Below are 14,518 nucleotides of genomic sequence, written 5' to 3'. Positions count from 1 at the left end.
CCTACCCTTCCCGTGGGGCCCAGGAGGACCCCCTGGTCTCCTCCCTTGGGGCTCTACCTCCCAATAAGCCCTTCCCTGGGCCTCCAGCCTGGCAAGTGGACAGAACCCCAAGCCCAAATGACCCCATCCAGTCTGGGCAGCTCCCTCCAGGCCCCTGGGCCCCCCACTGTGTATCTTGGAGGTTCTGTGCTGGACACCAAGGTCTGCCTCCCCACCCCCACCCCCCATCCTCTGCCGGAGGCACCCGCCGGGCCCCTGGTGCCAGGCGTATTTGCACACTAGAGGAGTGAGCAAGCCAGTGTCCCATGGCCCTTAGAACCAGGCCCTCCAGAACCCGGACTTTCGTGGCAGTCCTGCCTTGGCCAGCTCCTGCCCTCCCCTCCCCGCCCATGCCCTGCACTCACACTCTATCCACTGCTGTTACTGTGAGGACAGCAGCCTAGAAACATGTGGTCCCAAGCCTGACTGACCAGCCTGACCAGCCCCTTTCCCGTCTGCACCCTGACTCTGGCCTCTTGCCAGGCGAGGCAGGCAAGGGGGGTGGGGAGGCCTCCGCGGTCCTCTTCCCGATAGGGCGGCCCGCGATGGGGCTCCCCACAAGTCAGGCATTCACAGCCCCTTGCTTGCTGAGGCTCAGCATCAGGTATCAGGTGTCTTCTGTAAGGAGGCTGTGTGGGAGGGGCCCAGGGCCCAGGGCCCAGCCCTGCCTGGAGAGTGAGCAGGCATAGCAAAGGAAACTATGTTGGAACTGGCCAGACACCCCAGGGACGGGGGGGGGGGGGGCAGGTTGGGGGACAGGTGCCCCGCACCCAACTACAGTCCTGGGCCTGACCGGAGGCTCCCTGAAGTGACGGGGTTATTCTGGGTCGATGGACACCGAACAGCAGTGTCCACCTCTGAGACCACAGAAGGCTAGATGGGGGCAGGGACCGGGCAGTGGGATGGATGAGGACAGCGGGTGTCCAGGAAAGCAGCTAGCCAGCCAGGCGTGAGCACAGGTCCCTCCCCCGGGGCCACAGTGGCACGGCGTCCTGGCGACGTTGGCAAATAGCACCCGGGGGACATCTTGGCTCTGCTGTGGGGACCCCGGGGCTGGGCTCGGTGGTAGGTGGCAGGAAGCCCGGGAAGGACAGGGGGCTTGGAGGTGTGCAGGCCGGGGCCCCCATGGGGACGACTCCTGCTCGCCTGAAATGCCCACCCCCCCGTCTGAGGAGGAGGGAAGGGGGCCTCAGGAAGCTCCCTGCCCCTTCCTCAGACCCCCAGGTTGGGAAGAGGCTCCCAGGAAGCTCAGTTTTGTCAGCCTGGCGCCCGCCACAGACGCCACATCTGAGTCTCGGAGCGGGCAGGGCAGGGGCGCCAGGCTGCGGATTGAAGTGGCTGGGTGGGGCCACTTCTTCAACACCCCGGCCTGTCACCTTACGGGGCCCCATCACGGGCTCGAGGTGGGCAGCCAGGACTCCCTTATCTGTCTCCCGCGGGGGAGCACAAGTAGTTTCTATTTGAATTCCTGGCTGAGATGTGCACCCTGTCACAGCAGGGCTGGGAGAGCAGGAGGCGGGGCTCCGGGAGGAAGGAGGTGGGAGCCCCGCCCCAGGAGGGCCCAGCTCACCCTTCTCTGGGCCAGCTGGGGTGGCAGAGAGGTGTCCTCCGCCCCCAGACCCCTCTCCTCAGTGGTTAGACGGCTCGCACCTGTCTTGCTGGCCTGCAAAGGTGGGTGCCGAGGAATGGCCACAGGTAGAATTTCTGAAAACAACGTACTTGCTGAAATCTGAGCAAATTCTCACTCTGGAAACTCCACACCTGCTGGGGGCTGACCCTGCAGGTCTGGGCAGAAATCCTCAGACAGCTGGGGCAGGGCTCTGCCAGGAGAGGGCGGTGGGCTGGCCTGACCCAGCTGTGCTGGCTTGCCCTGCTGGGAGGGGAGCCATTCGGCCACGGGAGCCAGGCACCTGCCAGTCTGGGTCCAAGGCCAGGTCCAGGCCACTCCCTGCCTCAGCCAGACATGGTTGTGGCCGGGGGGGGGGGGGGGGGAGGTGGAGGGGTCTCAGCTCCTCCATGGGAAACAGGGGGTCACTGGGCCAGGCCCTGCAGGAGACAGGTGTGGGGGTAGAGGTGAGGGAAGGACAAAACCCCAGCCCAGCCTAGAGGCCAGGAAAGCCAGGGGCCACATGCTGCTCGCTGGGGCTTTTTCTCAAGGGTCCTCCTGCCTATGGACGGTATCTCTGGCCTTGAGGTGCCCACCTGCCTGGCACACTGCCAGGCCACCCTTGACCCAACCCTGGTAAGTGAGCTGTGCCCTGGGGTGCTGGGGGGGAAGGGACAGCCCCAAGGCTCAAGGCAAGGAGAGGGACAGGGGGACAAAAGACACGGGAAGGGCCAGTTGGTTTTTTCTTTTTATAACTTTTTTTTTCTTTGTTTTTTTTTAATATGAAAATTACTTGAAAAGACCAGGGGCCAACCCCACCAGGCAGCTCGGCGGCCGCTGGCCATGCCGATCCTAACATTCCAGATGTAAGTTTACAGAGCTTAAGTTCATCTACAAAAAAAGTAATAAAAATAAAATTTAAAATGGCACCTTCAACAGAACACAACAAAACTTGCGGCCGCACGCGAGGCCCACGGGGTGGTGCGGGCTCCCGGGCGGCTCCTCAGCTCCGCTCCGGCCAAAAAGTAAACACAAAGCTAAAAACGACTCCCGGGCTTTCTGGGAGTAAGTGAAAGGGCACTTGCCCCCGAGGCGCCCGGAGGAGCAGTTTCTCTGCAGGGGGGGGGGGGGGGGGGGGGGCGGGAGGGGAGCACTACCAAAACCGGGCAGGGGTGGGCGGGCGGGCGGGCGGGGGCGTGGGCTGTGGTCGGAGTGGCCTCGCCGGGCAGCGGGGCACCTAGTCCTCGATGACGATGGGCTCGTCGTTGACAGGGGCCGGTGGGGGCGGCCGCAGGGGCAGGGCCTGGCTCTGGCGCAGGGCGATGGGCTTGTAGGGCCTACGGGCGGCACGCTTGGTCTCCGAGGACGATAGCAGCTTGCGGATCTTCCTGTGAACGCAGCGACGCCGGCAGGTGACCAGGGAGCGGAGGCCCCCCTGGATGCCCCACTCCGCCACCCTCGGGGAGGCAACCCGGCCCCCTCCCAGCCTCAGGGAGGTCCCCTGGACCCCCCACGCTGCCAGCCTCGGGGAGGCCCCCACCTGGTTTCCTCGGTGGCCATGTAGAACACATCGTCAGGAGCATCGATCCAGTTCATCCTCCGCCGCTTGACAGGGGGCAGGGAGCCCCCCCGGATCAGGCGCACTTTGGTGGGGTAGGACTTCCCATTGAGCAGGAGGTTCCGGCTTGGTCCCTGTGGCAAGGGGAGGCCTGAGGACGACGCCCTGGGGGCCTCCACGCTGCACCGCGAAACCCCCAAGGCAGCAGTCCCAGCAGGAGGCATGCAGGCCTGGCCCACTGGGCAGGCAGGGGACCCACTGAGGGCCAGGGGCACCCTGGAGCCGGCCCCCTCCCGGTCCCGCTGAGCCTCCCTGATGCTCCTGACACAGGGCCCGACAGGGCCACCCAGGCCTCCCCGCCACCAGCCCAGGGAGCCGTGCGCGGACACGCGTTGTGCTTGCGCACTGGGGCGGGGGGTCCTGCCAGGGCGGGGGCGGGGGCAGGGGTCCCGCTGGGGCCCGGCCTTGCTCTTACCATGTGCCTGGTCTGCCCGTGGTTCGCCAGACCTGACAACGGGGAGAAGAGAACGTGAGCCCCCTCAGCCAAAGGGCGGGAAACCTGGGGCCACGTCCTCCCATGGTCCCAGCCTAGCCCAAGCAGCCCCCACACGATCCCACAGCTCTTGGGGGGGCTCTGAGGGCCACCTCTGGCCCAGCCAGTGAGGGCGGCACTGGCTCGGGCTCTAGGCGGAAGGCCAGGAGTCTCGGTTCTGACGGCACAGTCCCTGACACGCGGGCTGCCTGCCCTGGATGGGGCCAAGACGGTGGGAGCCTGGTTTACACGGCAGCCAGGCAACGCCTAGCACAGCGATAAAACACAGCGGCACCAGGACCCCCTCTCCAAGGCGGCCTCTCCTCGGGCCCCACTGGGCTTCTTCCCCAGGGGCTCCAAGCATCCCTCGCCGACCCTGGGGCTAGCTGCCCTGGAGGAGCAGACGGGAGCTTCTAGCAGTGGCCAGGACGCAGGCGCTTCCACCCCACGGGCTGAGGGTCTGGGGCTGCAGGCCTCGGCCCGTGACTTGGAGAAGTCACCGTCCTAGGTCACGGTCCCCCCAGGCCCCTGCCACGGGCACGCGAGGCTCCCGACTTGCGAACGCATGCCGGTGAAGACCTGGGCGGAGAAGCCGGGGGAGCCCAGGCCTGCCACTGTCTCCCCCGCTCCACCTGTGCCCAGTGAGCGTGCGCACGGACGTGAGTGTGCCCGTGTGTGAGCGAGTCCTGCCAGAGGCCCCCCAGAACCAGCTCTTCCCAGATATGCTTCTTGGCCAAGGTCCATTTCCCGAGCAGCTGCCCGGCCCACCCCCCTGCAAACCCCCTCCTCGCTGGGGGAGCCCTAGGCAGGGCAGAGGGAGGGGCTCCGGCACGTGGCCTGCAGCCCCGAGACCCGGCACTACTTACCCAGGTAAGTGCCTATCAGAGCGATGGGCGCAGAGGGAAGAGAACACACGGTTAGCGTTAGTTAGACAACAAGCGTGCGCGCTGCCGGGGGCCGAGGGCGGTGGGTGCGGAGCGCATGTGCCTGGTGGGCTGGGTTAGTGAGTTAAGGCCCCGAGGGCACCCGGGTCCAGGCCCTGGCCCAGAGCTCAGCTCGTGCCTGCCCAACAGTCTGGCAATGCCCCCGGGCCTAGGCTGCCCGGTGGTGCCTCAGGTGGCCAGCCTGTGGTCTCCCGACCACACCACCACATGCTAAGACTGAGGGAGACACAGAAGCACACCGATTTGGATAAACCGACAGAAGTAATTCACTTTATCCACCCTGCTCATGAAGCGCTTTTTAAAAAGGAAGCCCCCAAGACGCCCGCTGACTTCTGTGGAATGAGATCATTCACGGGTATCTAGCAGAGAGCAAGCCGGCCAGCCCCCACTGCGGAGACGGGCACGGGGTGGGGGCTGGCCGTGGAGAGAAGGGTGGGCGGGCCAGGAGTGACGGCAGGGGCACCGGGGACCCAGGGCAGGCCACAGGGAGTGCGAGGGCAGGAGCCGGCACCAGGGCCACAGGCTGACCCCACGGGACGCGCCTGCCGGGGCTCCTGGTGCGGCCGAGAGGCAAGGACAAGGCCGGGCTGGATGGGCGCCGCCTGCTGCCACCCACAGGTCCCCATGCCTGGCCCAGCACCGCGGCCGGCACCCCGAGAAGCAGCCCGTCGGTCCTGAGCCCGGGCAAGGGCTCCGGGCATGACCACGCTTGCCGGCCCACAGCGTGGAGTGCCCACGCCGAGACCCCAATCCTCCCAAGATCGCCCCTCCTGGCCCCCCTCTGCCTCCCTCCCACACGGATCCTGCTGAGGGCCAACCCTCCAGGGCCCAGCGGCCCCTCCCTGCCACCGTGGCCATCCCTCTCCTAGCACCTCCTTTGGGAGCAGCCGAAGAGACCGTGGGTGCCCCCTGCCCAGCTAAGGGAGCAAAGCAAGGCCCCGAGTCACTGGGGGAGCGACCACAGACGGGCCCGGACAACCCAGAGTCCTGCTCCCCCAGGCACTGCCAACCTGGGTGCTTGTGGTGGCAGGGTCTCAATGCACCTGCCCCTCCCGCCCCGCACCCCCCCTCCGCCGACCTCAGTCCCCTTCCCCTGGGTGTCCCACCCCACTCGGGAGAGGGTGTCGCTGCCTCGGCTGTGGGACCTCTTCCCTTGGGGGCACCTCCCTGTGCCGTGCGGACCACGTGCAGCCCACAGCTCGGTCCTATCTGCCCCGCTGGGGAGGCCAGGGTCCCAAAGCCCCCCACACCCCCCCCAAAAACGGGCAGGGCGCACAAGAGGGTCGTAGGCACAGCACGGGCAGCCACGCGAGCTGAGGCTGACGGCATGCGGGTGGTCACAGCGCGATGGCAGACAGTACAGGCAGGCGGCGGGGGCGCCAGGGCCACACGAGAGGACAGTCCACCGACCGGGCACCGGGCCGGGAGGGAGGGGACGGCCCACCAGCCAGAGGCCCCGGGGCGGGAGGCGGCGTCTGGGCGAGTGGGGGGGGGGGGGGGAGCACGGGGAGCAGGGTGCGGCCCAGCCCACGTGGACTGCCCCGCGGGCGTGCCCTGAGCCGCCCGCCGTGCACCATGCACGCGAGAGCACAGCAGCCGCGCCGCGGCCGCCCCGGGCCTTACCCCTACTGGGCATCAAGAGGCGCTTCTTCATGTTGCCTGCCAGCGCCCGGCGACGGGAGAGAGAGGGAGAGAGAACACGGTCAGCACGCAGGGGTGCGGCGGGGGCGGGGCCGGGCACCCCAGGGCCGGCAGGCCGCGCCGGCCGCCCCGCCGGGGACTCACCGTCCACCCCGTTGTGCTGCTCGTAGCTCCTCTTGCCCAAGATGGTGGGGGAGCCGTTGTTGATGACGGGGGCCGACTTGGCAGGGGTCAGGCCGCTGAGCACGCCGGACACGCTCTTCACGGGGTCGGGCTTGGGGGGGCGGGGGTGGGTCTCTGTCGGGAGCAACACGGGAGGGGCCCGGTCTGCGGGCAGCGAACGCACACGGCAGCACCCCTGGCCCGTCCCGGCGGAGGACGACCACAGGGCCCACCGGGGGGACACCCCCCATCCCACACCCCTGGGCGTCCCGCAAGCAGGGCTGGGCCCCGCGGGTCACTGGGTAACTGCCAGCAGCTCGCAGGCTCCAGACACAGGCCCGTAAACAAGCAGGCCCATCAGAGGCGTCCAGGTCCAGGCCACCGGAGCTGATGGCAGAGGGCTGGCCGCTGGCCAGACGATGAATTAACGGCCGGGGTTGGCCCAGCCAAAGGACACGCCCCACTGAGAGCTGGCCACGGCAGGCTCAGGCTCATACCTGCCAAGGCCTCCCAGCCCTTCCTGGCTTTCAGGGGGGCTGAGGCCCAGCCCCAAGACCCAGACCCTAGACATCCGATGACGCCAAACGCTCTCGTGTCTACACGGGACACACTTAGCTCACGGTTCTGGAATGTCCTTCCCAGAAGGTCAGACACCTCCGTGCTGGGAGGGACTGACTCGTGACCCCGCCCCGAGCCCAGAGAGGTGGCTGGCTCTGTTCCCTCCTGCCCAAGCTCGCTGGCTGAGCCCCCAGGACAAGCCGCCTACGGCTGGCAGAGTGGTGGGCAAAGCGGAGGCAAAGGGCACTGGCCAAGGTGTTGAGGGTCCCCAGGCCGCCAGAGCCCGTGCTGGGAGCTGCTGGCCAGGTGCTTCGGTTCAGCTCACCCCGCAGTGGGCCTTCCCTCAGGGACGGGCGGTGGAGAACCCTGGTGGGTGTCTGCAGGGGGCGCCTGTCCTGGGTGTGTCCAACCCAAACCCAGGACCCCCAGGCCCCTACAGGCTGCAGCAACACACAGGCAGCTCAGGGGCCTGGGCAGCGGTCGGGGGGCTGTGGGAAGGCATGCCCCCTCCCCCACAGGCGGCCGCTGGCTGGCCTCGCTGGCCGTGCGGGGCTGGGGCAGGCTTACCTAGGTACCGGAGCACAGCTTCCAGAGGCTTCCGCACGGCCTGCTTCAGCACCAGTGGGCTCTGGGAGGCTTCGGGCAGCCGGGCTGTGCCTGTGTGTGGGGGCCCGGCATACGTGAGAGGGGCCCGGGGCCAGAGCTCCCAATGGGGCACCCCCAGAGCACCGGCACGCCCCTCCTGCGGGGACAGGGCACAGGGCACAGGGCACAGGGCTCGGGACGGAGGGGGAGGGCGCCACTCACACTCAGCCTTGATGGCCGCGCTGTTGATGGGCATGTAGGGGTGTCGGGCCGCGTGCCATGGGCGCAGGATCTCTCGGCACAGGCGCCGGGCGATGCGTGTGAGCTTGGTGGTGTGCAGGTAGAAGGCCTGTCTCGTCTTCATGGCGAACTTGGGGCTCCCGCTGCTCCGCGCTGGGATGCCATGGGGGCTCTGCGGAAGGGGGCGCGCCGCCCCGACACAGCGCCATGACCGCGGGCCGGGCGCACGGCCACGCGCGGGGGCGGGGAGGGGCGCCCACTTACCATGTTGCTGCGGTTTGGTCCTGGCCTCTCTCCATCTAACCGGGTTGGCATTTTCAAGCCACCATATTTCTTCCAATATGTCCAGCAAGAGGCGCAGAGGCGACACTGCATGTTAGGGGGACCCCAAGAATACCACTGGTAAGACTGGGCGGCTACGAACAACAAAGTTGGAAATAGACGGGTCCTTAAGCAGAACCAGTGACGGCAGAGAGCATTCCACAGTGTCGCCCGCCCCCCGCCGAGCCGCCCCACCGACCCGAGACGAGGGCTTCCCCGGGCAGGGAGTGACCCCCGCCCCCCGCCCTGGCCAGGACCCCAGGACGGTGCAGGGCGCCCAGCGCTGGGGGTGGGCCCCGATGCCAGGCGGCGGGCACTTACTGTAACAGCTCTCGCAGGCTCGGCCGGCCCCAGGGCTCTGGCCTGGCGCCCCGGCCCCATTCACCACGCCTGCCTTGACGTTATTGACGCTGATCTGGTTCGGGTTTGGCTTGTTACTTAGGGTAAGGGAGAGAGGGAGGACGTCATGGGAGTGCCATGCCGCCTGTGTGCAGCTCCCCGGAAACTGAGGCTGTCAGGCACTGGCAGCCCCCGTCCACGCCCAGGGCAGGCGGTCTCTTGGCCACCAGAGCTGTGCTCAGCTCCAAGTGGAGCCCCAGGCCGGGTGGGCTCGAGTCCTGGAGCCCGTGCTTCCTGAGAGCCGCTCCACACCCGCCCCAGCGGCCGAAGGGATGACAGGGGCCTGCCCAGTCTGCAGCCCCAAGGGTGGTGAGGACACGTGGACACGTGGACAGGTGGAGGGCGCACTCACTAGTTGGGAATATACACTTGCTTTAACTTGCTCTCCGCCTCCGCTGCTTTCAAGCGTTTCTGGAAACAGGAGCCACGTGTGAGGGGATGCAGGTGGGGGAGGGCGGCCCACTGGCCCCGTGTCCCCAGCCCCCAGCGTCCCCACGGGCACCCACCTGCTGCACGTATCTGTCCGTGGTCTTCCACATGTAGTAGTACTCGATGATGCTGGTGAGCGACTTCCATGGCAGCTGCACGAGAGGGCGGGGCGTGAGGCCGCAGAGGGCCCCTCCCCGGCCAGGGCCCCTCCCTACCCTCCACCCCCCCCCCCCCCCGGAGTCCCTTTCCCCTGCACACGCGGCCTAGCGGTGCCCCTCCTAAGGACTCCAAGTTCCCGAAGCGTCAGCAACACAACTCCCGAGTTCTGTTCGCACCGCTGCTTCCGGCACCAGCTTTGAAGCCCAGGGGCTCCTGTCGGGCCAGCCCTTCCTGCTCTGCCTACGGAAACAGTGTCCTCTGAACGCAGAGGAAGCGTGTCCGTGGCATGGATTTAGCTACGAAACCCGTCTGTGCTGCGTCCACTCAACCTGTCACGGAGGTGGCCGCGTGGTCTCTAAGTTGGGGCCCCCGTCCTGTGGCCGCCATGGGAGCCTGGCTGGGCGTTATCTGCGGCCCCGTCTTCTAGCGGCTGCTGTTTCCTGAGAGGGCCTTGCTCCCTGTATCTGGGACTCTGAGTTACTCCTGTCAGACTCTGGGCGAGTCAGGACAGCGGCTCTCCCCTCCGCTGGGCCCCTCCACCTTTGGCGGGTCCCTTCTGCCCTCTGGAGACTTCCCAGAAGCCAGCCCACCTGTGACGCTAAATCAGATACTGGCCTGCCTGTGTGTCCCAGCCCCACCTGGAGGTCCTGCCGGCGACCCACTGGGTTCGCTGTGGTGGAGGCTGATCTCCTTTTAGACGAGTGTGTGTTTTCACAGGTCATAAGGGCTGGGAGGGGTCCCCGAGGGCACGGGCCCTGCTCGGACAGTCATTCCCAGGAGGGACACTCTCCAGGGACACAATACAAAGACGCCTAAAGACGAGCTCAGCTGATTAACAGCAGCCAACAACTCACACAAGCACAGAGGTCAGTGCCGGGAGCCCGGGGTGACGCCCAGCGTGATGCCCAGCGCCGCTGACCTTGGACCTGGCAGCAGGTGCAGCTCTTGGCCCCGCCTTCCGGGAGCCGCAAACACACGGTGGGGCTGACACACGGTGGCCCTGGGGAGTGGGGCCCCGAGCCCACCATGTGGCACTCACAAAGTCTTGCTGAATGTCCGTGAAGTCCTTCCCGTACTTCTCCAGGGCCTCCTCGAAAAGGCTGGCCTCTGAGGCGGACCACTCTTCCATCTCGTCCCTGCAGAGCACGGGCCCGCCCTGTGGCACCAGCGCCGAGATGGCCTTGGCAACGTCGTACACGCTCTTGTGCAGCGTGTCCATGGCATGGAACTGTAGCAGGACACGCGGAGGTCACCCGGGTCGTGTCCCAGCTGCTGCGAGGACCCGCAGACGCCCCAGGCAGGGCTGGCCAGCCCACCCACCCGGGAAGAGATGAGAACAGTCGCAGGAGGCAGCGGGGGCACAGGAGAGATGGAGGGGGGCTCGCTCCCACGCCTAGCCCGGTGGGCTCTCCGGGAGGGCACGGGATGGATGGACGACCCCAGCCTCATGGAGCCACCTGCCGGGAGCCCGGACACAGCTGGCCCCGGCAACAACCGGACGGGGTCCTGTGCAGACGCCCCAGCATGCAGCCCCCTCACCAAGGTGATGTCCCGGGAGGCGGCCGCGGCGCTCATGTGCAGGCTGGGCTGTCGGACGGAGCTGCTGCAGTCCAGAGCTCTTGCGAAGGTGCCCACAGAGCTGGGGGGGTGGGGGCAGAGAGACACTGACCACGGGAGCCCGACGTACAGAGGGCACCCTGGCCAAACCCGGAGCACACCAAGATAAGAGGACACGGCTGGCTAGGAGGCCCCAGGTACCAGGGACAGAGCCTGCCGCTGGCCACCACTGCCTGGGGCTCCACCTCCCCAGCTCACTACAGGGCCCTCCCTCCACAGTGAAGGCGCAGGGTCCAGAGGAGACACATGGGAGCCTTCTGGGCGTGTGGCTACCTGTGTCCTCACAGGGCCTCCCCTCCCGCTGGCCCAGCCCCAGGGCTCCACCAGGGGGTCTGCTGGAGCAAAGGCTGCTTCTTGGAGCACTGCCTCCCTTGTGGCTCTAAGGCCCAGGTCTTAAGGGCCATGTCCTCCCTTCTCAGCTACCCCCCCCCCCCCGTCTCCAGGACAACAGCCCACAGCCCATCCAGACACAGGCCTAGCGACTCCATCCAGTCCTTCAGTCCTGGGGACCAGCCCTGTCCGTGCCTGGCCTGCAAGGCCCCGAGGTAAGCAGGCAGGTGCACGGGGCCAGCCCCTCAAAGCCAGAGCTGCCCCCAGGACCCTCAGGGCCCCCGCAGAAGCCCAGGCAGCCCCTAAGAGCAGCAGGGACGAGAAAGGCTGCCCGGACCTGTCTGGAACTGGGGAAGGGGGTGTCTCCACAAAGGGCCCGGCCAGCAGGGGCAGGGGAGCCGTTCAGCCCCTGTGCCTGGGGTCCAGGCAGAACCCCGAGTGCCCCTGAGGCCCACTCACCGGGCCACCACCAGGAACTGGTCGATCTGCTTGTCTATGAGGGGGTTGTGGGCCTCCCACACCTTGGTCTCCAGTCGGGACTGGTCTCGGCCATCCTCCTCACCTACGAGAAACGCGTGATAGGCTGCCAGCAGGACCCTAAGAAGAGCCGGTGGCTTGCAGCCTTTTGGAGCCAAGGGTCCTGGGGGATCAGCCTGCCGGCCGCAGGGCCACACACACCCTTGCCTCTGCTGGGACTCGGGAGGGCTCATTGAGCCCGGGGTGCAAGGCTGCAGCACACGTTCACACTGCTGTCGGCCCAAACTTCCAGGTCTGCTCAGCACACAATGGGTTTTCACCTCTGCAAACACAGCGCATCCCAGCCCGGCTCTGGAGGAGGCTGAGGAGGCGCCCGAGGAGGCGCCCGGGGGCCGGGGGAGCGCCTGTGGCCCGAAGCAACCAGGTGTGGGGACAAGGCAGAGGAGGCTTGCTTTGGGTCTAATCAAGCTCCTGATCCCGAGACGCCACGGGGCCACACGGTCTACTCAATGGCCAGGTCGGGGGACTCTGACGTGGCCTCGTCCAGTGCTGGCGTCTGCCACCCAAGGGCCCCTCACAGTACCCAAAAGGCTGCATTTCAGTTTATCCTCCTTCTACGTGACCCCCTGCCCCCCTGGCCGCTCCCAACACTGCAGACTCCAGGGTCGGGGCGTCTCTGGGGGGCCGCGTCCTGTGCAGACGCGAGGGCAGAGCTCCTGGACCCAGCAGGCACAGCCGCTTCGCGGGAAGTACACTCACTCACGGAGAACAGAGCGGAGGCTGCGGGAGACGCCCGGGAACAGCTGGCGTCCCAACGTGCCCAGCCCTTGTGGGTGAACACCTCACAGCCATTCCCGTCCGGCTCCCTGGCCGAGGCCACGTCCGCAACCAGCTCAGGCCCTCAGGCTGCACGCGTGCAGGAGACGCACTCGCTCCCCTTGACTGTGGCGGCGATGGGCTCCCTACCACGCGCAGGAGCCCTCGCGAGCACATCCCACGAAGTCGGTGCCCAGGGAGCCCACCGGGGAGCCTGGGTGAACATGTGGCTGGGGCCCGCGGGCTGCTGTGAGGCACAGGCGGAGCACGGGTGGGATGTTCCTGATGTTGTAGGCAGTGCCCTTCCTAGGGGGACTCCCCTTGAGACACCCCCCCCCCAATATCTGGGGTCCGACGCTTCCTGGCCTCCATGGTTTGAGGGCCACGACCTGCAACCGGCACCTGCTGGGTGCCACTGCGCACCCGCGTTAGACTTTTAACGTGCTAGGGGAGAGCGTGTGCCTTCATTCACTCTGTGCCCGCCTCGCCGCGGCACCCAGGAGCTGGGGGGCGGGGGCCCCGTGCCGCTCGACCCAGGCCCGGCACCCCCGGGGCAGCCCTCACGGCCTTCTCGGGCCTGCGGGTCCGGGGCCGAGGTCGTCTCCTGCCCGGCACCCGGGTCACGGCCCAGGAAACTGAGGCTGGCTGACACTCGAGCCGCCCGCTCGGGGTCCTTCTCCAGTTACCACCAGACGCGGCTCCCTCAGCTGGGCCGGGGAGGCGGGACCCGGCAACAGCCGCGGTCAGGCTAGCAGACAGGGGCTGCCACGGGGACACCGTCACGTGGCAAGCAGCGGGACAGTACGGGTGGGCAGGAGGTGGGGAGCGTGCGGCTCCGGGCAGCCCCCAGAAGCGGCCAAGGACCAGAGAGCGGGACACAGGGCGGAGGGCACCCGTGCGCTTCCCGGCGTAGGTCCCCCGCCACAGGCCGCCTCACCTCCGACCGGCAGGGTCCTCCCGGACGCACCGCCAGCCAAGGGGAAGCCAGCGTGCGAGCGCGTGTGTGTGAGCGTGTATGCACGGATGTGTGTGCACGCGTCCACACGTGTCTGTGAGCACATGCGTGTGAGCATGCGTGTGCACGCGTGTCGTATGTCACATGGGCATGTACGTGGGGGGCGGGGCGCGTATGCGCATAAAAGAAAAGAACACACGCGAGGCGAGACCAGACGTTTTTAAAAAACTAAATCGGCCTCAGAGAAATAGCCCGTTACGTCCGCAGAGAGAGGTCCTGAGAGCAGCAGAGAGAGAAGGAGGAGAGAAAGGGGCCCGAGGACCCCAGACCCGCTGGCCCAACACACAGCTCGCTGCATACAGAGCACACACCGGTCCCGAGGAGCTCACTGAGGGCCGGGAGATCCAAGACCGCGCCTCGAGTGGGGGGGGGGGGGGGACGGGACACAGGACCGAGGCCGGGCTGGCCCCACAGGAGGAGCTCAAGTGAGGAAAACCCCCAAGGAGATCATCACGGCCTACGGGCCCTGGGGTTAGCTGTCAGTCCGGTAGGGGCACCCGCGAGCAGGGGTGGGGCCGGGGAGGCCGACGGGGTGGTTCCCCAGTGGATGGCGGCCACGGACGGCCCATTAGACTCAAGGGGCACAGAGTACGCAGGGCTGCGTGGGCTCCACGCCCGTGAGCCCCGGCCACCAGCACCCTAGCCGCCCACAGCTGCTTCTCAGCCGCTAGACAGACCTCCTGCCGAGACAGGACACACGGCCCCTCTGGTCGCTGCGGGGCGCACGGAGTCCCGGAAGGCACTGCCCACCGGCAGAGGCAAGGTGAGCCCATTCATCCAACCAAGTTTTTTGGAAAAAAAAGCTCCAAGAGCCGCGCAAAGGAAACGCAGCTGGTGCGCGGACGCCCTGCTGGCGGCCCAGAGCCCTACCTTCCTTCAGCAGGTCAGTGATGTCCGCCTGGTACCGGTTCCCCACGCGGATCTCTCCCTTATCTGCCAGCAGGGTCTTCTGCTGGGGGTCGTAGACTAGAGAATAGAAGAAGAAATCCTGAAAAACAGCACACAAGACCGCGTCAGCAGGGCGCCAGAGAGGCCTCACCCGGAGCCCGCCGCCGCGGGCCCGTGAGGAAGCAGGACACACAAAACCCCA

The 14,518-nt window shown here is 67.1% G+C and overlaps 1 protein-coding gene across 4 annotated transcripts in view; it reads right to left on the bottom strand.

Moving 5' to 3' along the window:
- Positions 1-2,380: 2,380 nt before the first annotated feature.
- The window catches only part of MTA1 (metastasis associated 1), a 34,716-nt gene continuing 22,578 nt past the window's right edge, over positions 2,381-14,518 (bottom strand). Inside the window, exons 7-22 of one of the 4 annotated variants that reach the window (XM_023256149.2) lie at positions 14,299-14,416; positions 11,580-11,682; positions 10,713-10,812; positions 10,213-10,401; positions 9,092-9,166; positions 8,938-8,996; positions 8,508-8,623; positions 8,130-8,281; positions 7,848-8,037; positions 7,608-7,697; positions 6,465-6,617; positions 6,303-6,338; positions 4,602-4,613; positions 3,679-3,710; positions 3,186-3,337; positions 2,381-3,033 (exon numbers count right to left, since the gene is read on the bottom strand). In XM_023256149.2, coding sequence (XP_023111917.1) covers positions 2,883-3,033; positions 3,186-3,337; positions 3,679-3,710; positions 4,602-4,613; positions 6,303-6,338; positions 6,465-6,617; positions 7,608-7,697; positions 7,848-8,037; positions 8,130-8,281; positions 8,508-8,623; positions 8,938-8,996; positions 9,092-9,166; positions 10,213-10,401; positions 10,713-10,812; positions 11,580-11,682; positions 14,299-14,416 — 1,728 coding nt within the window. In that variant the 3' untranslated portion in view covers positions 2,381-2,882. Of the gene's footprint in view, positions 3,034-3,185; positions 3,338-3,678; positions 3,711-4,601; positions 4,614-6,302; positions 6,339-6,464; positions 6,618-7,607; positions 7,698-7,847; positions 8,038-8,129; positions 8,282-8,507; positions 8,624-8,937; positions 8,997-9,091; positions 9,167-10,212; positions 10,402-10,712; positions 10,813-11,579; positions 11,683-14,298; positions 14,417-14,518 lie in introns of those variants that run through there. The other 3 variants (XM_023256150.2, XM_023256151.2, XR_002743316.2) reach the window with 3 other exon arrangements.

Source organism: Felis catus, chromosome B3, assembly GCF_018350175.1.
Source record: "Felis catus isolate Fca126 chromosome B3, F.catus_Fca126_mat1.0, whole genome shotgun sequence".
NCBI lineage: Eukaryota > Metazoa > Chordata > Mammalia > Carnivora > Felidae > Felis > Felis catus.
Note: the sequence above shows the minus strand (reverse complement) of the source record. Positions and strands in the feature narration are given on the sequence as shown.